This window comes from Chelonoidis abingdonii, chromosome 4, assembly GCF_003597395.2.
Source record: "Chelonoidis abingdonii isolate Lonesome George chromosome 4, CheloAbing_2.0, whole genome shotgun sequence".
Lineage (NCBI taxonomy): Eukaryota > Metazoa > Chordata > Testudines > Testudinidae > Chelonoidis > Chelonoidis abingdonii.
The window spans coordinates 71,518,420-71,543,823 of NC_133772.1; the positions used below are offsets into that span (position 1 = coordinate 71,518,420).

General features: G+C 43.4%; 2 protein-coding genes across 8 annotated transcripts in view; one reads left to right on the top strand and one right to left on the bottom strand.

Moving 5' to 3' along the window:
* Window positions 1–2,940: 2,940 nt before the first annotated feature.
* Window positions 2,941–4,551, bottom strand: RAG2 (recombination activating 2). The gene has a single exon (XM_032805079.1). The coding sequence runs from the start codon at window positions 4,540–4,542 to the stop codon at window positions 2,941–2,943; it is 1,602 nt and encodes a 533-aa protein (XP_032660970.1). The 5' UTR covers window positions 4,543–4,551.
* Window positions 4,552–5,991: 1,440 nt separating this feature from the next.
* IFTAP (intraflagellar transport associated protein) overlaps window positions 5,992–25,404 on the top strand; it is a 62,346-nt gene continuing 42,933 nt past the window's right edge. For 2 of the 7 annotated variants that reach the window (XM_032805083.2, XM_075065263.1), the window contains exons 1-3: window positions 5,994–6,046; window positions 16,069–16,267; window positions 23,098–23,249. In XM_032805083.2, coding sequence (XP_032660974.1) covers window positions 23,144–23,249 — 106 coding nt within the window. In that variant the 5' untranslated portion in view covers window positions 5,994–6,046; window positions 16,069–16,267; window positions 23,098–23,143. Of the gene's footprint in view, window positions 6,047–6,093; window positions 6,110–8,430; window positions 8,512–14,603; window positions 14,643–16,068; window positions 16,268–23,097; window positions 23,250–25,404 lie in introns of those variants that run through there. The other 5 variants (XM_032805088.2, XM_032805086.2, XM_032805087.2 and 2 more) reach the window with 5 other exon arrangements.

Here is a 25,404-nt window from a genome sequence, read left to right on the forward strand (position 1 = left end):
TGTGGTAAACTTTTTCCCATATCTGGACTTTAGCGTACAAAATCTGGGTGCTTACTGTGAACCTCCCCAAGCTTATACCCAGCTTGGATCTTATCTCGCTGCCACCAGCCGAAGTTTTCCAGGGTTTCGGCCCCCTCGGGTTCACAAACTTTTTTCCCTTGGGAGAACACCCCTCCAAGACCAACAAGACCCTGGGGTCTCCTCTATCTCATCCCACCAGTTTCCCCCCTTTCACTGGGTTAGCCGGTGCGATGCTATAACTTAACTCCGGAAATGCAAAACCAAGAGAGCTATTTACCTCCCTCGAGGCTATTGCATTCAAAAACATAGTCACAGCAAAACACACCAAGGGATCACCCCTCCTTGTCTCGAGCAAGTAACTTGAGAACAAACCTCAAACACAAGAGAAAGAATTCGAATTCTTTACACCTTTCTTTCTCTCCATAGCCTGTTCCCATCCCCCGCCTGGGGACAATAGGAAAGTCAACCACACCCTCACATCGAATGTAATGCTTTCAAAGCTTCCTCCCCCTCCCTGTCTTCCCGTGAGGGAGACAGATACTGTCAATTGAAATTTCTATTCCCTCACCCCTCAATGCCTCAACAAGAGAAACAGAAATCCCCCACAAGATAATTAAAAAAACACTTATATATATAAAAAAAAACAGAACTTCTCTACATATACATAAACTCTGCATTAAGAAATTCAATAACAGAGGAAATGGCTTATAAAATAACGAAAATAACAGCAACTGATAAAAAGAAGACACCAATTAAACAGTACCAACAAAATATCAAAGCCACCCCATGTAAAACAAAATCAACCAGCACATCACAGCCCATTCACTTTGTCTTCCTTTGTATCTCACAACTTGTATAAGTAGGAATAATCTGCAAAGCACGAGAGTTAGAAGAAAAGCTTGTTTACTCAAGCGATGGAACAACCACAAAAAACGAACCCCAAAAACCACACCACACGAAGTATCTACAGATATCCATCCCAGACACTTTAAAAAAAAAATTCATGGTTCTGAGTTGCTCTCTGGTCAGGTGTTTGGTTCCCCCTTTGTTCACCCTTTACAGGTAAAAGAAAATTAACCCTTACCTATCTACTTATGACAGACCCTTTCTGCACTGCAACCCCCAACACACTTAGAAGCTGGAAACAGACATTTGTTTATTGTAGATCTTTGTTTTCCTCTATTGCTTATATATGTGCATACTGAATGTTATTGTAGGACTGGACATGAGTATGGTGCTGAGAGCATTCCTTGGTGACAATAGGGTTGCTCAGGAATGTTTGACTACATATACTTGTTTGTAAGGGTGGCCAGAGCTGCACAGGTTGCTCAAGAGTACTGGTCTGCTCATGTTGTTTTTCTATTTTATCCAAGGGCCAGACACGTGAGTTGGACTATGAACACAATGCTTTAATATCATAGGCTCACAAGTGTTGATCTGATTATACTGATATTTTTTTTTAAAGTGAATTGGAACAGTAATTCTAACAACAATAAATTAATTAAATAAATAAATAAAATAAATTAAAGACTTACTGGGACTTTACAAACAGGTAATCCAAGACACCACAAAAAGTTAATAAAATTGGGCCAGTCAATCTTGACAGTGACTTTTGCAATCTGAATTCAATCTGCCCATTCTGCTTTGAGCGCACAACAGTATTAGTTTCCACCCCTCACAATGGCCCATTGGCAAAATCAACCACTATGAGCTAAAGTCTACATTTCAATACTTTCACAGACTGCGAGTCACCCTGGGGTGGGGGGCCGGGTAAAGAAATAGCAGGATAGCAGCGGACCCAAGGGAAATGATATAAGTCCTGTTCAATGTGAGGAACTCCTTTTGAAGTCAATGGGAATTCTGGGCATGGAGCAGGTGCAGAATCAGGCTCTTTATCAGACTTCACATAGGCATCTCAGACATATATACTATACCAATTACAGTCATTGTTTGCAAATGAAGACAGAGCTATTTCCAACCTGAGATTCACAGTACTTAGCTACCCACATAATAGGTGGAAACAAACGTAAAGACCATTTTTATTATAAACTTTATTAGTTCATTATACTTTTTAAAATACAAACACAAATGGCAGGCTGAACAAAGTGATTTTTCTTACATGAGGAGGCCTGTCCATGAGACCCACCTTGAAAAATGAAAATAAAAGAAGTATTTAGGCACCTAAATAAGTGGCCTGATTTTTTGATGAGCTGAGCTTCCACAATTCCAGCTGGTGCTGATCTGTGGCTGCCCAGCACCTCTTAAAATCAAAATTAGGTCCAAAATTAGTCACCCCAAAATAGAGGCTTCCCAAATTAGAGATCCCTTTTGAAAACTGTCTTCATATTTTTGATACAATGGGCCTGAACTAACACGGCTTTACTCCAATTTAACATCAGCTTAAGTCATCTGATTTTAATTCATCAGAGCAGCGTAAAACTGGAGCAATGCAATCATGAATTAGATCTGATATTTCTAGTTCTACTGATTGAATAGATTGATTTGCAAAAGCAAAATGGGTAACACTGTGCTTCCTATGGACCAGAGTCTATATCATTATTCACACAGGGTAGTGCCTTACTCTTCAAATAGTTTCTGTAAAGTCAATGGGGGATATTTATGAAGTAATTGTACTATTCTATTTGAGGAATGCTATCTAAATATGATTCTATGTGTTTGTATAGTGCCCAGCACAATGGGGCACTAATCTTGATTGGGACCACTGACAGCTACTACAATACACACAATAAACATTGATTTGTGAGCTACATTAAATTGAAATAATCTAACAATTAAAATTAATAAAATAAAACACCACTAGGAGCTCTAATATTAAATTCGGTTGCAACCATCATTAACTATCCTTGGTTTGTGATTTCTTCATTTAATCCTAGCAGAACCTTAATCATTAGCTCAAATCTACTCAAATAACCTCCGAAGAAAAGATTTTTTCACTGGCGTTGCTATCTTCATGGATGTTTTTCTGCGCAGTGGTTTCATAGGTTGTTTTTTCACAGGCAGAACCTTCTTTGGTGTTTGCAGCCCTCTAGCAAGATCAACATGCTCATTGCAGAAGTACTTGACATTTGCCTCTGAAAGATGTATGAGCATGCGCTCAGATAGCTCCATACACTGAGCATGGACCCAGTGGCCATTTCCATTGGAACAGTAGATCATAGCTGGCTTGTTCAGTTCAGTCGAATAGAAAGGGACCCAAGTGTTGATGTCAATGTCACAGCTGGAAGAACAGGTGATCCAGTAGCCTGTTTCTGATTCATCTTCTTCATCATCTTCATTATAGGTGTCAATATCATCATCGTCAAAACTATTGGCTTCAGCACTAAAACAGAACTCCTCTGAATCTTCAAATGGTGTGGAATCCCCTGGGTCTTCTGTAGATGTCTGACTGCAAGTTTGTGCCGTCTCCTCCTCATCCTCTCTTGTTCCTCCACATCTCAAAATGTAAAAGTAGTTTGCATCTGAAATTAGTTGCCTGTTGTCCCCTGGTATGCCAAGCAATATGGCCCCATTACCCATATCACTACCAAACCATATCTTGCAGTGTTTAATATCTGGTGTCCAATCTGGGGTCTCCCTTTCCACAATCTCTATGTTGTTATCTTCTAAAGTGATTGTATTACAAAACATCCTTTTCTGGTTGTCGCACTGGTAGCCTCCAACCACGACAAACTCTTTATCACCAGTCTGAGTCACAAGAGCACTGGAGACAGAGATCCCCCCAGGTAAGATGGTGCAGCTCACAGCTGGGCTGCCTAGTGGCAGGTCAATTTTTAGCCTGTATAGGTTGGGAGGCCTGATGTTATTTTCAAGGGAATGACCTCCTAGGATGTAGATGGTATCATTTCTGGCAATGGAGACGTGGAAAGAAACTCCATCCTGAAGCTCTGGAAGGATGTATGAGGTACAGCACCCAAACTCAAAATCAACCAAAAACACATGGGGCATACAGTCTACTACACTATTCCATTTTTCTGTGGTTCTTTGTCCAAGAGGGATATATGACCTTCCCCCAAATATAACACTCATGCTTTTACCTCGGCTATGAACTACATTAATGGTATGGCCATATCTGGCTTCAGGAACATCCCCAACTAACTCTTTCTCAGTGCATTTAAAGGTGATTTTTTTGCTAGACTTGGATACTATAGCCATAACATAAATCTTATCAGATAGTTCATTGTTTGGTGTTTTCCCACCATGGATGACATACTGGGATTTCTCAGACTCTATTCTGCCCCTGAGAGCGCAGACAGCAGGATAACGGAGAGGGGGAAGATAGCAGGAATCCTTAGAGAAAAATGCAGGCTTCAATTTGAGCTCTTTTTTTTTTAAGTCAAGGAGAAAAACTCCAGTGGGGCAAGATCTCTTTGGCCAGCCTTTCTGTCCAAAAAAGAAAACCTGCCCATCAAAATTCAGCAGAGAAAAGCCTGGCTGAATCAAGGATGAATTATTAATAGCTGATATCATCTGCAGGGACATTATGTCTGGTGATTGCGTCATGGTACTGTCAGTATCTGAAAAAAAAAAAAAAGATACAGAAAACCATATCAGGCACGCTTTAAACAATGTCAAGGTGATCAGCTAGGCAACTGACTGACTGTGTGACTTTGGACAAGCCATATCAATTCTGTACCTCAGTTTCCTCACCTATAAAATAGAATAATGATATTTACTCAGCCTTGTAAAATGCTTTGAGATCTACAAATGAAAAGCACAATATAATAGCTATTAAGGTCTAAATAAGGAATTATGCCAGAACTGGGTGAATATTGTAAAAAAAAATACCCCTTTGAATATTTGACTGCATTTGTGACCTTTTTTCTGTGAACTTACTAGGTAAAAAGTATAACGGAGGGAATGGGGGGAGAATGTTCACTGAAAGGGTGAATAATGCAGAATGTTCAAGAAAGGCAAATTCTGAATTACTAATCGTGACTATCTGAACCAGAAATCTGATTCTCAGAGTCGTGCCCAGTCAGAGAACAGAAACATACCATGTGACCTATGTGTTCAATTAAAAGTTTGCATTTTGAATATCAACACTACTTACAGGTGAGCTATAGACCAAGAATTAGTCACAGAAATTATTTAGTGCATTTTAAAAAACAAATTAGTTGAGTAAATCACAATCTACAGAAATCTCACTTCTACACCAGAATCTCCTGCAAAATACATTTGTTATGAATTTATTTGCTGGACTCTAACAAGGGTTGCCACCTGTCCAGGTTTTCCCAGGATCACTCTTTCTTTAACATAGCAGCCCTGGGAAATCTGAAAGGGTGCTCAGTACACACTGCCAACTGTCTAGTTTTATAGGCTCAGGATCATCCCAGGTGTCCTGTTTTTTTTGTACCTAGTGCTAACTACCATATCATGGTTCACTACATCAGCTTCTTCGAGATGTAGGTTCAAGTTGTTCTATAATTTAATAAGGCTGAGCATAAATAAAATATTTTCTTAAAATGTATTCATAGGTTGAATTTGGTGCTTGGATAGTAACTCTGGATTGGACTCCATAACTTTTGCATATGTTCAGTAACATTTACTCCATTGCTTGGCACTACTCACTTGAGCAAATACCACTTTTGTGGGTAAAGGTGGGAGAACCAGGCCTTCCCTGAGTTTAGTTTGATCTTTAAATGGACACCACCTATACTAAGTAACTAATCTCAGCCTGTTGCTTGGTTGGTTGCTGAGGTCAGGTTTTGTTGTATTTAATTACTGCTGGTATTTTAAATGTTAATAAAGAGGGACGCTTTCCCCTACCTGTTCACATCCCCTACACCTATATCAGAACCATTCTGCACCTACACTTCCTGCCACCCAGGACTGCTTTTAAAGAGACACTTGGTATCACACCCCTTCTGGGAACTGGAGTTTTTTCTCTCGTTAGCGTAAATCTCCCAATAGGGAACTGTCCAGCGGAGGGAACTACATTTCCCAGCAGCTGCCTGAGTCTGAGTACGTTATCGATTTGCCGTGACCTCCGCAGAATGGGTTTCAGGTAGGTGAATTGTCAGCGCTGGCGTGAAGGGTTAAGCTGCAGGCTCGTTAGGTGCGAGCACAGGTCCGGTGAAAGCCGTGAGATGGGAGACGGGGGAGGCTGCAGACCGCTCTGGGCTCGGGAGACGCGCCAGGGCCTGGGGGTGGGTAAATGGGGGAGGATCCCTCCACGTGTTTGTCAACATCATGTCAGGGGCAGGGGTGGCCGCTGGGCCGCCAGATCGCAGCGTCCCGGAGGCAGGGAGGTTCTGTCTGCCCTGGGCTCTGCGTCTGGCTCTGACGCTGAGCTATTCTGTGACTAGGGGCAAGTCACTTCGCTGCCTTTGTGCCTTAGTTTCCCCAGGGTGGTGTACGTGAAGATATCGCACTGCAGGCTGCACTCCTGGCCAGGGGGAGCGGGTATCTCCCCTCCGTTTCTCTCCTTGAAGCTCCTAGTATACTCTGGATGCCGCAGAGACTGGTTTATTTTTCTTGCCCTATTTTGCACAGTGCACGGGCTGTGAGGGAAGGGGGCAGAGCACAAGGAACCTCCATGTAGTCTGGGTCAGCAGTTCTCAACCAGCGTCTGGGGCACCCCGGCGGGGGCGGGGGGGGGGCGCACAGGCAGGTTTCAGGGGGTCTGCCAACCAGAGCCAGTGTTAGACTTACTAGGGCCCAGGGCAGAAAGCCAATGTCCAGCCACGGGGCTGAAGCCCTTAACCCTCAGCCCTGCTACCTGGGGCTTAAGCCAAAGCCTGAGCAGCTTAGCTTTGCAGGGTCCCGGGCAACTGCCTTGCTTGCCACCCCCTAACGCCGACACTGGTTTTTATATGCAGAAAAATAGTTGTGGCCACGGAGTTCTTACAGCATGTTGAGGGAGGGGGCTCAGAGGGGGGCTCAGAAAGAAAAAGGTTGAGAACACCTGGTCTGGGTTACAAACATTTAAAGACCAATATGCTGGTAGGAAAATCCAGTTTTATATGTTTTTCCTTCTTCCCCCTAGTCATATTGTTTAGAATATGGACTGAGCTTGGCATAAATGTGATACTGACCCATCCAGGCATCAGAAAGATACTTGTGGCAGAATAAATACTATGGTTGGGCTGTGAATTGTAATCCACACACCCTGTTCAATAATATGGAGTCTGCGAGTGAGGAAACATTTAAGACCAGGCAGTCCAAAAATGACTCTCTTCTCCATATACACACAGGACCTGATGTACTGTAATATTTCTCAGTGAAAATCCAGTTGAACATTGAGAAATTTGAGAATTCACTATAAAAATACTGTAAAAATTATTTAAGTGTATCGGTCAAATTCATGTCAGATTTAATGTCACCATATGGGTGTTATGAAGGCCTAGAGGATCTGTATCCCATCATGCCTACTGGATACAGATCTGCACCTTTAAAATCATATTGTGTGGATTGTGTTAGAACCTAGGGGAGAGCCTGTGTTACCAACATGTCCAGCAAAAATGTCTTTGTTTTTTCAGAAATAGCCATTGAAAAGCTTGGGATATAAAGTTTTCAGATAACTGTTTTTTTCCCTTAACTGTGTCCTCTTTGACTATAATGCTGTTTGATTGGTCATCTAAGTCACATGATAATGTTTCTGCTCTCCAGTTGGATGACTGAAGCAATTTAAACAGGAGGATAATGAATAACAAACATTGCTCTTTAATATGAATTTTCAAATATCATTTGGCTAAAATTCATAAAATGTTTAGTACCCTCAGCTGTTTTCACAAATACCTCGTAGGTGTCTGGATAGTAAATTGCAAGTAATGAATGATATGGCCTCATGAATCTAGTGAACCAACTAAGCTTCTGGTCACAAACAGATTCGCAAAGCACTTTATTTGCTATTTGAATAGCATTTATTAGAATGTTAGACTGCTGACTCTCTAAGAGATCAGATCCCAGGGTAACATTGAATCTTAATTGGTAAATGCTCCCTCTGCTGTTTCTCGAATTCTCCCATCAGTCTGCAATCACTGGTATCTTGGCAGGAACACAGGTGCTTAGTGCAGGGATTAAAAGCTACTTTGCAAGATTGCATTTATTTTCCTCTCGGATGATTCTGCCATTGCAGCATTTTCTTCAAAAAGATTAACCCAGGGCCTTCTGAAGGAGCTGGGGCTAACTCCCCACAGTACATACCCAAGACTTGTAAACTGAGAAGCAAATGTGGCTTCTAAATTCTTTAGGATCAGATTCCCATCTGGACCCCCCCAAGACAGCTCTAGTCTAAACCAGTCAACTACTGAAACATGTAGATAACATTTCTCAAAACTTTCTCTAACTTTGGCATCCAGAGTTTGTTTGGGTAAAACAATAAATATATTAGACCTACCTGGCTGAGGGAGGGTTTTTGGTTCCTCCTGAAACCTTTGTTTGTAACAGGGATTCAAAAGTCAGCACTTGTGAAATCTTCTGTGACTGCACAAAGAGGGGCTGTGGCATGGACAAGCAGGCAGGCAGAAGGTATGTGTGCTTAGCTTGCAGATGTGCTCCTTAGTACTCCTCTAATGTGGCTAACTGTCTGTGACCGTTTTTTTTTTCTTCAGATGGTGCAAAAAGAAATCCATCTTGCACCTTTAGAAGTTTAACCTGTTCATGCCTAGCCAGCTCAGAGTGACAGCAGACATCTGTCATTGAGACTGCAAATTCATTGGGGGTAGATGCGATTTTTTATTTGATATTTGTACAGTGACCATCCCAGTGGGGTCCGATTTTTGCTGTGGCTTTTGGATACTACTGTATTGTAAAGTCGCTGCTAAATTCAAAGACAACGTTTGGAATTCTAATTTCTACAAACTTAAACAACCCCAACACTTTGTTTGGAATAATTTTTTCCCCTTGGAATTCTTAGGCTATAACTAGATTATGACATTGAAACCGAATAAAAGAAGTAGTAAGTGTGTGCAACCCAAAAAGTGAAGGCTTAAGCTCTGATTCAAAGCCCATTGAAGTGAATAGAAACTTTTCCATTGACTTCAAAGGGCTTTGAATCAGGCTCTAAAAGAATGTTAGTACACTGCACACTTCTGTGGCACTTTTCATCAGAGTTCCTCAGAACCCTTTTCACATAAACCGTAATTGAGCCTACTAATTCCCTTGAGAATAGATCCCTTTTACAGATGGAGCAACTGGGGCTCAGAGAGGGTAAGTGACTTGCCTATATGATCACTCAGCAACTCAGTGGAAGAAGCAGGAACAGAGTTCACAGCTGCCTCACCAGCTCCCTTCTGTGGCTGGCAAGGGATCATTTCAGGTACCACTGAAATACAACAGCCTTTGAAGGTGGGACACAGCAGCTGTTTTATGTCACAGAGTAATTCTGCACAACAGTTAAGAACAAATCTGGTATCCAATTAGGGTGACCAGATGTCCAGATTTTATAGGGACAGTCCCGATGTTCAGGGCTTTGTCTTATATAGGTGCCTATTACTCCTTACCCACTGTCCCGATTTTTCACATTTGCTGTCTCGTTACCCTATAGCCAATTGAAAGTGCAGTGGGAATTTAAGGGTTTGGCTACATTTGCAAGTTAGAGCGCATTAAAGCAGCCGCGGGCACCCTAATTCATTATGCCTCCATACTGGCAAGTCACATTGAGTGCCCAGACTCCACAGCTGGAGCGCTCTTGGTAATCCACCTCCACGAGAAGCATAATGCTTGCTCAGCCAGGTATGGAGTGCTGTCAGTGAATCTTTCCAGGTGACCATGCCTACATGTGCCAGGCGATCCCCAGTATGGAGCAATGGCGAGGTGCTGGACCTCATCAGTGTTCAGGGAGAGGAAACTGTCCCGTCCCAGCTGCGCTCCAGCGATAGGAATTATGATACCTTCGGGCAGATATCAAGTGACATGATGGAAAGGGGCTATGACAGGGACGCACGGCAGTGCAGCGTTAAAGTGAAGGAGCTGTGGAATGCGTACTGCAAAGTATGCGAGGCAAACTGCTGCCCCGGTGCAGCACCCGCAACCTGCAGTTTCTACGAAGAGCTGGACGCAATACTTGAGGGCGACCCCACTTCCATTCTGAAGACCACCATGAACACTTGAGAGCCCAGTTCAACAAGGCAGGAGGAGGAGGAAAGCAGGAGTGAGGGTGCTGAGGAGGAGGGAGACAGCCCGGCATCCCTAGATGCATGCAGCCAGGAGCTGTTTTCAAGCCAGGAGCATGGTAGTCAGTTGCAGCGGATGGTGCTTGGGAAAGAACCAACACCAGAGGAGGAGCCTGGTAAGCGGCTTTTATTTTGGGAAGGAAGTTGTTCGGTGCGGGCTCTTGGGGCGAGGAGGATTAGGGCTGCATGCATGCCTAGATGCAGAATAGAGCATTGGTGTGTTCTCTCACATCACGGAAACCGGCTTTAGTGATCTTTTCAAAGGTCTCATGCAGAAGCTGGGCAATCTGCTTGCGCAGGTTCCTTGGCAGAGCTGCTATGCTACTTGTCCCAGTAAGGCTAACATATCTGCGCCACTGTGCTGTGAGGGGCGGGGGGACAATTGCTGCACACAGGCAAGCTGCATATGGGCCAGGGTGGAAGCCGCATTGTAGTAGAAGACCCTCCCTTGCTTCCCAGGTCACCTTCAGCAGCGAGATATCTTCCAGGACGAACTAATCCTGTGGAAAATGTGAGGACAGTGTTCAGTATGGGCCTCCCTTCAGATGTTGGCTTTCCCCGAGGCACAGCACCCAAGAGGACAGTACAGCCGTGAAACAATCAGCCCCCCTTATCCCTGTGCTTACTCACCATTTTGGGGCTCCTGTGGGTTATGTGCGTTCGCTTGGGATGGGCAATTTCTGCTATTGTGTACAATGGCTGAATCATTGCTCTTACTAATGTGAATGATGCTACCTCTGTTAAGTGTTGCATTTTGGCTTTACAGATGCAACCTTGAGATCCCAGCTGTCCTTGTTATCAACGGCCGAAAGACTCCAAAGAATTAGGAAGCGGACGCATAGAAGGTGGGGAGGAATAGCTCAGTGGTTTGAGCATTGGCCTGCTAAACCCAGGATTGTGAGCTCAATCCTTGAGGGGGCAATTTGGGGATTGGTCCTGCTTTGAGCAGGGGGCTGGACTAGATGATTTCCTGAGGTCCTTCCAACCCTAATAATCTATGATTCTATGAAAGAGGACATACTGGATGAAGTAATGCAGCAATCTCTTAATTAAAATCAAAAAGGGAAGTTGGGTATGGCAGCAGAATGCAGATTGCCAGCACTAAAGCACAGAGCGGCTGCTAAGCGTCATGGAGCATTGAGTGGACTTGATACAGGTGCTCATAGCAATACAGGTGGAACACTTCTGTGCCCCCCCCCCCCGCAGCCCTTGTCCCAAAACTCTTTCCCTTCTGCCCCTGTGTCACCACCAACCCACTTTCCACAACATCCAGGTTCTTATCGCCACTAGCTGCTTCCAACACCTGTAGCTTCACCACCCATCCCTGCAGACTACAACCCTTACCCACTGCACTCAACTCCCATCACCATGTAATTTAGCCAGCCTGAAGTGCAGCATTCATTGCAAGGCACTCCAGACAGGAAGGCTGAGCATGATAACAGGACATATGCAAATCTGTGATTGTCCTGTTTCCCACCCCACCCTCTTCCCAAACAGCACGGTTGTCTCATGTCCTTTCTGTTTCCCAAGTAGTTTTGTTTCTTTTCAATAAATGAATTTTTTGGCTTTGAAAACATTCTTTATTATTTCATTAAGAAAAAATTCAACCATATCCCAGGAAAGCAACAGGCAAGTCTGTGCATTATATGCAAAACATTATAACAAACACAGATTCCTACTAACCTTGGAACCACTGCACTTCACTTCACTCACGTGCAGGGCACCAAACATTACTGGTGGCTTTCAGCCTCAAATTGCTCCCTCAATGCATCCCTAATCCTTGCAGCCCCGTGCTGTGCCCCTCTAATAGCCCTGCTCTCTGACTGTTCAAATTCAGCCTCCAGGTGTTGAAACTCTGTGGTCCATGCCTGAGTGAATCTTTCACCCTTCCCTTCACAAATGTTATGAAGGGTACAGCATATGGATATAAGCGTGGGAATGTTGTCATCGGCCAGGTCCAGCTTCGCATACAGACAGCACCAGCAACCCTTTAAACGGTGAAAAGCACACTCCACAGTCGTTCTGCACCGACTCAGTGTGTTGTTGAACCATTCCTTGCTGCTGTCAAGGCTCCCTGTGTAGGGTTTCATGCGCCACGACATTAAAGGGTAAGCAGGGTCTCCAAGGATCCCAATGGGCATTTTGACTTCCCTTATGGTGATCTTCTGGTCTGGGAAGAATGTCCCGGCTTGCAGTTTCCTGAACAGGTCTGTGTTCTGAAAGATGCATGCATGCATCTTTCCGAACCAACCTGTGTTAATGTCAGTGAAACGCCTACGGTGATCCACAAGTGTCTGGAGAACCACAGAGAAATACCCCTTCCGATTTATGTACTCAGAGGCTAGGTGGGCTGTTGTCAGAATTGGAATATGTATCCCATCTATCGCCTCTCCGCAGTTAGGGAAACCCATTTGTGCAAAGCCAGCCAGAATGTCATACACGTTACCCAAAGTCACGGTTCTTCTGAGCAGGATGCAATTAATGGCCCTGCAAACTTGCATCAGCACGATTCCAATGGTCGATTTTCCCACTCCAAACTGGTTAGCGACCGATCGGTAGCTGTCTGGAGTGGCAAGCTTCCAGATTGCAATAGCCACCTGCATCTCCACTGGCAGGGCAGCTCTCAATCTTGTGTCCTTGCGCTGTAGGCTGGGGGTAAGCTCAGTACACAGTCCCATGAGAAAAGTGGCTTTTCTCATCAAAAGTTCTGCAGCCACTGCTCATCATCCCAGACTTGCATGATGATGTGATCCCACCACTCAGTGCTTGTTTCCCAAGCCCAAAAGCGGTGTTCCACTGTCATGAGCATGTCCGTGAATGCCACAAGCAATCTCGTGTTGTATGTGTTATGCAAGTCGACGTAATTGTTGGAGTCCTCATTGTCAGTTTGTAGCTTAAGCTGTAACTCGACTGCAATTCGTGACATGCTGGCGAAACCCATTAGCATATTCCTCAGCAGTTCGGGATCCATTCCCTCAGACTGAAAGGAAAGACAGAGCGCACAGTACAAAAAATGTTGAAAGATGGTGCCAAATGTGGATGGAAGCACAGGGATTGTTGGGATGTGAAGCGATGCATCACAGGGCAACGGGACAGGACCCAGAATGACCCACACCTCCCTGCCCCCTTCGCAGAAGCCACAGTGCCAGAATGGAAAGAGGTGCTCTGTGGGATAGCTGCCCATAATGCACCACTCCCAATGCCGCTGCAAGTGCCGCAAATGTGGCCACGCCAGTGTCTTGCAGCTGACAGTGTGAACACACTGCAGCGCTTTCCCTGATGCAGTCTCTGAGGGCTGGTTTAACTCACAGCGCTCTACATCTGCAAGTGTAGCCAAGCCAGGACATCAGGGTGAATACAGTCGTGTGAAAAGTGCCAGGAGACCTTTAATGACTGTAATGCAGACATAAGAGTGGCTTTATGTCTCATCTGAAATATGGCATCTCCAGCAGCACAACATTCTCTAACACCCGTGTTGGTACATTGCTTCAGTGCTGACACTTGGAGACCATCACATTAATAAAGATAGACTTGAATCACAATGTTCAGATCCAGAATTAACTTCCCCAAATAATTCTGGGCTGTTCAGATCAGGTTCATTTCTATTTCCAGTAGCACCTAGATGATATTTGTCAGTTTCCCATCCAAGAATTGACCCAGCCTGACCCTCTTTAGTTTGTATGATCAGAGGAAAAGTTGGCCTCACTGCAGAAGTGCTGCACAGATTTCAAAAGAAAATTGACAGATTTTTTTCTAGTGCCTCACTTTGTATTTTAGATTCCTTTTACTCTCCCTATGTCACTTAGTGTGTCTTGTCCTTAGAAAATGCTTGTCTTTCTGACATAATTTGGCTCAGAGGAAAGGGAGGTTAAACTTTACCTGCAACAAAATGCTAATCACAGGTAATGCCCTACTGGATGAGAACAATGGTCTTTTTAGTCCAGTTGCCTTTCTCCAACAGTGATCAGCTCCTTCAAAGGAAGGGGCATGAAATCCTGCAGTAGGTAGTTTTGGAGTCACCTGTTCACAAGGGAAATCAGAAGAATCCTGTACACAATTATGTGGGCTCAGAACACTCAGATCCCTAACATGAAAATGCTGGATTCTCCTCCTGAATTTGTTTGGCAGTTAAAGGCATCGCACTATACAAAAACTGTATGCATTTAACAGACCCATTCCTTTAAAAATAATATTTTAATAAAATGAGTATACGTAGCAGGCCTTTAACTAGTCACTTGCTATCCTGGGCATATTGTTTCAGTTGGTTTATTTCTTCTATGGGAATTCATTTGAAATATATCTCTTACATTTAATACAGGATCCTTCATTCCAAATGATCCCAAATTGCTTTACAAATTTCAGAAAACATGCAGTCACCTCTGAGGTGGACCTCATCAGTTGGCTAACCGTGCACTGCAGTTTGCTGTGGAGATGTCTTATTCAATTGCAAGAGGGCTGTAGAGCTGACACTGGCTCTGGTGAAAGGTACCATGGGGTCCTTAATGACCTCAGAACAGTTCCCTTTAACACTGTACCTTACTGGGCATCAGAGCCATCCCTTGGGTATGGTGAATTGGGGCGCTTTGGGGGGCCTCACGGGCTGCTGGTGTGGTTGACTGGCGCTGGGCAGGTTCGGTCCTGGAAGTGACGGGTCGGTCCTGGAAGAAACGGATTCGTCACTTCCGCCCCAGGCCCCTCACCCCCCTAGGGACAGCCCTGCTGAGCATTCAGCGCTGACATGGGCTATGTCTATACTGCCTGCAGCAGCGAGTCTCAGAGACAGACTTGGGCTCGCGACGCCTGTGCAATAGCACTAAAATTAGCAGTGTAGACATTTGGGCTCAGGTTCTGAAGCCAAGGGAGGGGGGGCTGGCCAAACTCCAGGCCAAGACACAATGTCTGCATAGCTATTTTTAGTTCTGTAGTGTGAGCCCCATGAGCCCACGTCTGTTGACCCGGGCTATAAACTCACTGCTCTACCATTGCTCACTGTGTAGATGTACCTAATGTTAAAGAGTGGCCAACTGCATTCCCAGCATCACCTTTTGAAGCAAATGAGGTTTCTTTGGAGGCCTCCTATACGAGAGCTGATGAAACCCACCAGCATTTAGTCTCTGAGATCTGAAAAGGTCATACGTCATGGGATTGTGGCTGCTGGTTTTAGAAAAAGAAATTTACCCTTGTAACCAGTCCAATTCTTTTCTTTTCCTAAATAATCTTTTAAGTAGGCAGCGCTGTCAGAGCCATTTGGAATGCACAACAACTAATTAGGCACTAAGCTCAGGTAATATTTCCACAATCAAACGAGAGCAATATGGTTGCTTGCAGTTAAAGCTCTTAGATAGCAGGGCATCTGCAAAGATGAGATTTAGGGCCAAGTATTATAAAAGCACAAGCAAATCCCAGTCAAGTAAATGGGTGCTGCACACATGTGCTTCTAAAGGCCTGCTCCTTCTCCCACTAAAGTCAGTGGGAAAGTTCCAGTGACTTCAATGGGATCAGGCCCCTAGCTCTTGAAAACAGTTTGAACTAAACAAGAAGCATCCAAGAATCATTTGAAAGTTTTTCTCCTTCATATGTGAAACATCCATGCTTTGAGTTCGTTCATATAGTTCAGTTGATCTGCACCTGCTCATAACCAGAGGCTTAGGGTCTTCTTTAAAGTTCATTCCAGGAGCTGCTGTCTAGCTGCAGGTGGCTGGGGTTTGGGGAAGGAGGTAGGTAGGGCAGGACTGTAACACAAGGGGAGGAGGGAGTTTTTCTGTACAACTGCAGTGCTGTAATCCAACCAACATGACAAACTGCTATAGAGGAATGTAGTTTTTAAAAAGTTGGTGCTCCTGTCTCCAGAAAATTAGGGATCCCCAAGCATCACCCCTCTTATACCTCTTTTATTCTCTGTTCTCTTCAGGTACCATGTTGTAGTGACTTTTCTGATATATGGAATCAATTTAAGCTCTTCTTCAACAGGAAGAAAAAAGCTACAACTACAGACAAAACAAGCTTCCATTCAGCTTGAGTTCCACCTTTGTCTCTATTGTTTACCAGGGACTACAGCCTGTTTGGAACTATACAGCACACAGGACCATCTAGAGGCTGAATGATATATTGTGAGTTAACATATTACAGGGACTGCCATTCTGGCCAAGGTGGATGGACCACAGCTTTCTGAGGAGTTTGTCACTGAGGTTCTTGAGCTGTCCAGTAGGCAGGGGATAAGACTGTGAAATGCAGGGTACTTATGACCCATCTGTCAAATGCAACATGTTATGAAGCATGCTTGCTTAATTTAGACTCACATATACTTCTGCCCTACAGAGACCTGATGCTAACTCATTGTTTATTGCATTAATAATAATATTGTAGCAAATCCATAACCACCTAAGACTTCATGGTGACGTTCATGCTGATCACCATTGTGACAATGGGGACAGAATTCAGACCCTCTTGCTTCAGAAGCATAGACTCCTACTACTAAGGCTAAGTGAGAAATGGCTGTAGGTGTTAGCAGTATAGGGTCTATGAGACACAGTTCAACTGTCCTAATTCTGTGCAATAGAGGATAGTAGTAAATTAGCCTAATTAATGAGGTAATTACGATATCTATATCCATCTGTCTCTCTATCTAATAATCTATGGGATTTCTATGGTATTGATGTCAAAGGGTTAAATAGTGACATTACAGTCTGCCCTGTGTAAGGGACAGCATATTGTTGCACAGCCACTGGAGGAGCCTGGGAGGGACAGTGTTACTCAGGGAGGTACAATCTTCCTTCTGGTCAGCCTGCTGCTCTGGGGAGGGAGTATTGGGTCTATACCTGCTACAGTGTATGCTTCCCAATTTGCCAGTATAACTATGTAGCCAAGGCTTCATCTGTTTCCCACCCTGCGCCGCCCAACTGCATGAGGAATGGAGATAACAGACTTTCCTGGCTTGCTTCCCCGCCTACTCTGCTGCATGCCTGGCTCTCCCTTAGCCGCTATGCTGCCACCCTAGCCAGGCCACAATTCACCCCAAAGGAAGTTCCTTGCATGGAGGTTTTGCTGGTGCAAGAGCAGAGTTAGTACGTTTTACTGATGAAAGGTGCTACAGAAATGTATGTGGCCTATCACTGTCATCTAGGCTGAAAGAGAACAGATTTTGGTTTTGTAATCTGGCTACTCAAGGAGATTTGGAAAACAATGATTTGAGTCCAATATAGGTAGTGGAGTGACTGTACAGGGGAATGAATCAGGCACTATACAATGAAAACACAGCACCTGACGTTAAACTAATAGAGTTGTGGAGCCTGAGACATTCAGATTTAGATTATAAACTTTTCAGGACAGTGATTCTGTCTTCCTGTATCTCTACATGCATCTAAATAAGGCTCTATGAATAAATATATTAATGAATTACCTGTTTTTATTGAGGATGATTGTTGACAGATCCAAATTCCCAGCATTTTAATGTGACTTTCCCCTTTGTATGATAATCAAAAAGACTATACCATATAATGCAGTAGTGGAATATTTATTTCTGAACAGTAGAATTATGTAGGATTTTTCTATGTGCGGTTAGGCACTGCTGCTTTCTCAGTTTATAAGTTTGTAAGTTCATTTTGCTTTCACTGGTTTAAAAAATATAATGACTTTAAAAAAATAATAATGAAGTGCTCAAAAATGCTGTATAAAGCAAGAAGTCCATGTCTCATAGCTACTACATTTTTCATTGTTTAATGGAATTAATAACTGTAATTGAAATCATGCTAATACTCAGCCAACTTGCCTCTGGGATTCACTGCAGACATCTCTGGTTTGGTTTAAACAGCTGAGAGGAAGACTACATTTTGGGAAATAAAATTGATTTTGCACAATCTGCTGATGATCAGCAAGCGTTAATGAATGATAGCCTGAAGTAACCTCATTACTGTAACTTGGATGGATGAGCAGGAGAGGAATGCAAATTTTTCTAAAAGAAAAATTTTTTGTTTCTGCTTAAACACATCATTTTCAGAAACTCTTATTCTGTTACTATTCATAAGAATGTAAAAACAACCATACTGGGCCAATGGCCCACCTAGCTCAGTATCCTGTCTTCAGACAGTAGCCAGTATAGATACTTCAGAGGGAATGAACAGAACAGGGCAATTATCAACTGATCCATCCCCTGTCATCCAGTCCCAGCTTCTGGCAATTGGAAGTTTAGGGAAACCAGAGCATGGGGTTGCATGCCTGATCATCTTGGTTAATAGCCATTGAGGGACCTATCCTCCATGAACTTATCTAATTATTTTTTGAACCCAGTTGTACTTTCCCTCCAGTGTTTCTAACAAGTGGAAATGATTCAGGGGCTTTGACATCTTCTTCCCCCAAGGAGAAACTTCATAACTCCTTTGATGTATTGGAAGGACCTCCTCTGGGGAGAAAAAGGATGATATCAGTCATCATGGTCTATTCAAGCCTTGTTCTCATTATTGAGACTGTTAGCAACAGCAGGCATCAGATCCTCTGGGAAGTGGACTAATTCACCAACATCTTTTACATAGGCAGCCAAACAGCAGTCACGGGACAGTGTCTTTTGGCTGATAGCAACCTGAGCTAGATTTGAACTGGTGACCTAGCTGTCAAAGTTTCCCCAAGCCAAGGTTGATGCAGTTCAGGCACCTCCAAATCATAGCTAATAGTACACAAGGGAATGATGTAGCCAGCATCACGTCCACTGCCTTTGACTGCCCTAGCCCACTAGATCAGGTGTCTGTTATACAGCTGGATAAACTGGAGGTGGCCTTTCGCTGTGAGATTGATTGAGTCTCAAACCCAGGTCTCTCAGGACTGTCATTGAGCACCTTACTACTAAGCCATCCTCCTTTGAAAGGCTCTATATGCCCCTAGTCTTCCTTCAGTGTGATTCTCTCCTCTGCAAGACAAAAAATTGACTTCAGTCCCTGCCAACTTTCTGGTTCTATATTGTCTCTTTTCCTCTAGATTTGGATGGAGGTACCACAGTGTAACAAATCCTTAAAAAGTCGCATTCTGAGAAATATGGCCACATCAAACGTAGAAATCCTGAAGGATTCTCAAGCATTAGGAGATCCAGAATGCTAAGCTAAGAGAAACTCAGTTGCTTTGTTGATATGAGTTCAGCTAGGGTGCTCTTGTATATTGTGAATTGCATAACTGTTTCGCTTTTGGAGAGCAGGGTTCAGATATGAGTTAGTTCAAAAACGAAAATGAGAGTTCGCTGGTCAGCCTGGTTTCCCTTGTTTGCACCACAAAACTTCTGCACAGGGCTGACAGTCTGAAACAACTGCTGGTCTTTATTTAAGAGAGACACGGGACTGGTGTAGAAATGATGCAGCAGGAAGCCACAATGGAGTATAAATGTGTCAGTATAAGAATGTAGGTAGATAGTGTTGGGACAGTTTTCCTAACACATTTCCTGCCATGTACAACTTGTCAATTTCAAGAATGCTAATAATCCACCAACTCTCAACCCTTATCATCCAGACCCATGCAACATAGAACCCAAAACTTCTCCAGAGTGACTAGAATGAGAATGAATAGACCATTTGGGTGTAGAATCCACATACAAAGCTATCTGCATATTTCACGGTGTGAAAAACTGGAAGGTTTTTTTGATTGATAGAACCTTATGCTTCTATAAAGAAGCCACCTGATTCTTCCTAGTCACCATCTCCTAATGTTATTAGGCCTGCAATAGACCCCAGGAAATTTGGGGAAAGTTTGTATCCAGATTGAAACACTACATTTTGGGCCTATCTTTAGTTTTTATTGTTGGATTTCTTGCTCCTGTTTTTTTAAATAAAATAGCAAAACCCTAACACACATCAGCAGGGGTAAAATATACATGCGAGTGACAATAAATGAAATGGAGGTAGGTTTTTTATCTCCCATCTCAGGATTTATCAAATGTATAACTAATTATTTTGTTCTGTAATGCGCTTTTGTGGTTTTCAAAAAATATAAAAGGAAATTCACCCTATGAATTATATAGGTTACAGTACTTATTTTATTTCCTTAACCAAGAGGAACTATATTTCACTCTTCAGCATAGCTAAGGCCAGACACTGGTCTCATTTTCTGGACCAACTGGAGTAACTCCACTGACTCCACAGAATCTGGTCCATTCTTTTGCAGAAAGACTTTTCAAAACTTGAGAAAGTGACCATTTGCCAAGCCTGGAAAACCACTGGGAAATTTCCTCTCATGTCTTTAAGAAGCAGCAGTAGAATCAGTGGGTTTTCTCCCTGTAGTGCATGTATAAATGCCAGTATCCAGGACTGGCTCTTGAGGAGATTAGAGTTCCAGACTTTACCCCTGGTATTTGACTGGACATCCTCACCTGGAGGTCAACATTGCATCTTCTCTCCAACTTTAATTATAAAACCAAGGCCCAGCTTTTTGTGTCGAATCCTAGTGTGCCATTGCTGTCCTGCCAGTTATTCAGCAGGGGATGTTCGCACCTACAACTGAGCTTAGCCAGCTCCAGTTCCAGCATTTAGAGCCTCTCAAGTTCTGTTACAAGTTAGCGAGTACACAAATGAGTGAGAGGTGGGCAGGAGCCTTGGTCTAAGAGCCAGCATGAAGAGCCTCAAGCTGATCATTAAGGAAGGGTGGTTGCAGAGCCTGCTGGATGGGGAAGTCACCGATGAGCACAGCTGGAATCTTAGTTTGGTAAAGAGTTACAGTTGCCCCCCAAATTTGGGAACCACTGGTCTAAGTTATTAGCACAGGGATCAACAACCTTTGGCACGCAGCTCGTCAGGAAAATCCGCTGGTGGGCCAGGATGGTTTGTTTACCTGCAGTGTCTGCAGGTTCGGCCGATTGCAGCTCCCACTGGCCGCGATTCGCCGTTCCATCCCTCAGCCCGCACCACTTCCCGCAGCCCCCATTGGCCTGGAACAGCGAACCGCGGCCAGTGGGAGCTGCGATTGGCTGAACCTGCAGACGCTGCAGGTAAAGAAATCATCCCAGCCCACCAGCGGATTTCCCTGTTGGGCTGCATGCCAAAGGTTGCCAATCTCTGTACTAGCACATAATAGAGCAAACGATTATTAGGAGATCTTGGCTGTATTCCCAACTTTACCGCTAGCTCACTGGCAAATCACTTTAACTCTCTGTGCCTCAGTTTCACCGTTTGTAAAAGGGGGATAATATTTCTTGGCACTTATCACCCAGGATGGTTGTGAGTTGAATTAATTCATGTTCTAAAGTTCTTAGAAATCCTTAGCTAGCAGGTGCTGCAGAAGGGCAAAGCATTGTCATTAGTATTTAGATCATAGATTAACAAATGAGGTTCTTTCATAAATCCTTACAAGTGTTAGCCTTTTGCACAGTGAAATTTACTTGGAGTAGTGACACTAATAACTGAACAGTGATGAAAATATAAAACAAAGCATTGCTTCCTCTTGAAAACCACGAGAATTTGCATAAACCACATTGTTCGTCTGGTAAATGATTATCTGCTCGGTCAGTGCCTAGAGTGGTTAATATTAGCTTGTTTTTAGTGAAACTTAAAGTTCTGTGTTTTGGACTCTATGTGTTTTGGTTTATTTTAAACTTCAGAACAATCACCTCCTGTGACAGTCAACATCACGACAGAGTTAGAATTCATGGTTTATTTTGATGCTGTGGTTAGGATGTTCCGGATTCATTCTGCTTTAACTGCAAATCCAAAATAAAAGGATAAATAAACGTAGCTCCATTGAGATCAACCATGATTATCATGGTAATATTGCCATTGACTTCAGTGGAGCAAGTTTTCACCTCTAAAGTTATTTCTTAGTGCTCCTGTAAATTAAAGACTGTATTTCCAAAAGGCAAGAAACCCTGGGCAGTGTGAAAACATTTGTGTGTAATTGCACGCTTAATATGCATACACATCTATAAAAATTGTGTATACAAACTGGGTAGTTACACATGCACAGCTAGGCTCCCACATGGCCACTTGAGTGTGAGACTGCAGTAATGTGTAGAAATTATGCATATGTGCACGCTAGCCTGGATTCTCTCCTTTAGGTAATCTGGTCCTATATGTACTGAAATTTCATAATTTCCATAATGATAGTACATAGTTCTTTGAAGCACAACAACATTAATGATGTAGTTGAAATGCAACTGTCTCAGGGGCTGTCACTTTCCTTATGCCCTATTGAAAGAGTCAAGATCAGTTGGATGCTGCAGCTGTCTAGCCAGAGCGTTAAATTCCTGGAGACAGGTAGAGAATTGTCAGTGGAGTCCCGTAGTTCTTGGCATTTGTTCTTTGCCTCCCACACTGTGTCCCTTGTGCTGATTGGGGCCTTTGTGTTCTGCCTCAATACAAATAAATAATATTGTAATATCACATTCTTCCAAAGCTTGTGTTTAGTGGCTTTGAGAATATAGTACAAGATGCACCTGTGAAATGAGCTGGTGGATTCAGTCCAAGTTCCCTATGTACAGGTGTCCCTATCATAAAATCCAACACCACAACGAGTGCTAAGTGGCACCCTCTCAGCAAAGAAAGCAAGGGTTGGACAGGCAGTGTTACTGAATTACTTAGACATGGTCCCTCCTGAACAGGGTGGAAGCATGTTGGTAGGACATTCTGAGAGACGCAAACACTGTTGCGCTGCCTACACAGTACCTGTTCTATGGATAGACACCTTCTTTCTCCCAGCATTCAAATAAACCATTTATTTTTCACTTAAATGCACCTGAAATAACTATGGCACTAATCCTACAAATGCCTTCCCCTGTGCCTTCCAAGAACCCCAATGAAGGAATCACGGCCTACAGAATGAGAGAAATAGCTGATTCTCTGAATTCCCGTGCTCACCTACACTATGGTAACTAGAGAAACTCCCTCTGAATTTAAAAGACTCTGATTTGTTTTCTGCCTGAAGAATAAAAAAGACTTTGTTATTATGTATGGTTCTCCCTTTTTTCATTATACAGGAATCCTCTTAGCATAGGTATGCCTATTTGACTGCCATGGTCTTGGATGATGGAAAAGCAACCGTCAAACAACAGTATCCTCGATCAGTTTATTAATAGCCAGAAGCAGACATATGAAGAATTTCTCCGCACGTTCACTTATCTTTGGAAAGGTATGTCAGCTTCTAGAGTTTCCCATAACAAATTACATTGAGAAAGAAAGAATGTAATCATAAAGAGAGGCAGTGTTGTCTACTGGACAGGGCGCTCTACTGGGAGTCAGGACACCTGGGTTCTTTCCTGGTTTTGTCATTGACCTACTGTGTGACCTTGGGCAAGTCACTTCAACTCTCTGTGCCTTAATTTCCCCTGCCACCTTTTGTTTGCCATATCTATTTAGATTATAATCTTTTGGGGACAGGGACTCTGTCTCTCTCTCTTTGTATGTACAGTGCCTACCACGATGAGGTCTCAGTGTTGGTTGAGGTCTCCAGGTACTAGTGGAATGATAATAGGTTGGCCAGGTTTATTGTGTTTTTAAAATACAGTACGAATGGAATTCACAACCACATTGCCATCCACAACTTTACTTCACCTGGTTTATAGGCTGTTGGTCTTGACATAATGCTAGATGTGTATTGTATAAGAAGTTCTGAATCTTTGTAGGGCATGCAGTTCAGTGAGTGTAGGAAGGTGGAAGATTGTAGGCTGCTTGGAAGAGTACAGGCTAGAATTTCCAATCCTGGGTGATGTCAATGGAAGCTGTGGGTGTTCAGCACTTCTGAAATCAAATCATTGTTACGTGGGTGCCTGAATATGGATTTAGTTTCCCCATGTTTGAAAATTTTGACCACAGAGTATAGTATTTTTCACTGAATTCAATTGCCAGTTGATTTGACTTTCTGATTGATTTGATCAAGACCCGCTGGGGAACAATGTTAATAAAATAGCAAAACTTCGTTCCTTTATTTTGATCAATTTTGACCACATTAGTCAGATTTTATTGGGTGATTCCATACCTGTCTTGAGTTTATCACTAATAAGGAGGGGACCAAAAATTTGAATGCAAGAAAGATAAAGAGCCCAAGGAAGATACACAATAATAAAAGATGCCTTGTGGCTCATGGTTAGGGCTGTGATTTTGACATGGAGACTATTCAAATTCATGCTTTCCATGAGTGCTGTAAAGTTTGTGAAATCTTGAAAATGGCTGCTAAACACACATTTGATTAGGCCCCCAAACCAAATGTCGTTGCGAACTGGTGCGCAGGGACGCAGATTCAGCCTGTCTGCCACTCCATCTCCATGTATGGAGGGGTGAGGGTGGGGCCAAACATGAGTGGCACTGTGACCCAGTAAGACAAGTCACAAGGCCCAGCGTTGTGGTACAAGAGCTGCCGCTGCAGGGTGAAAGTGTGGTGAGCTCTCTCTCTAACCCCTCACTGTCCAGGTCTCATCTTTCAGTACCTCCACCTTATTCCTGTGTATGATGTAGAAAAACTGTATTATTTGGTGACCTTTCTGGGACTTACTGTTTTCCCCCCCTGCTTCTCTGATGTGAAATTTACTAAAAATTTCCTTACTCATGGTTGTGTTATTCAGGCACTCTGATTGGCATTATAAGCGCTGATTACATGTGTTCTGCAATCTCTGCTATGCACTGAGCTGGTCATATGGATAACTTAGATTGACAATTGATAAGAAAGGATTTAAAGTGAAGGAAGACCCTGTAGTGAATGGAAGATTAAAGTATTTCTTTCTGACAGCCATACTTTCTGAATGAAGTAAGCGTAACAGATGGAGCTGAAACAGTCTCCGAGATCCAAACATCCACAAACTCTAGCAAAGTTCAGATCTGGCTTCAAAGTCTACAGCTCAGGCTCATGACTGGTAGAAACTGTACCCCTGGGTTCTTTAAATCAGCCTTACAAAATGAGTATGTCAATTTAATATTCCACAATTACATTGCTCCTGGACACAGCTTTCTATTAAGAGTTATATCTTCATCTTATTCCATAAGTAGAGTATTTTCCAATTACACCATGCGGCATGCTCCATTGATTGGCACTCAGAACGCTGCTCTGTTCTTGTCTCTCAGGCATTAGAGCCTTGTCATTCACAGGCACTAGAGTAGAAAAAGCAGCTGGGGGAGTGGAAACGATCTCAGCAGTGCTCCCATGCCAGTCTTCCCACTCTCAGAAAACCAGAGAGAAGGTGAGACACTGAGGGGATCAGATAAGAGGGTTAATAGTAGGGTCTGGTCTGCAACAAGCTTTTTTATGTACAGCTGCTACACTGGGGAGAACTCAGATCCAAGACACAGGGTGC

What these genes read in the sequence shown, in the direction of transcription:
- RAG2 (XM_032805079.1), bottom strand. Translation starts at nt 4,542, where the DNA reads ATGACGCAATCACCAGACATAATGTCCCTGCAGATGATATCAGCTATT.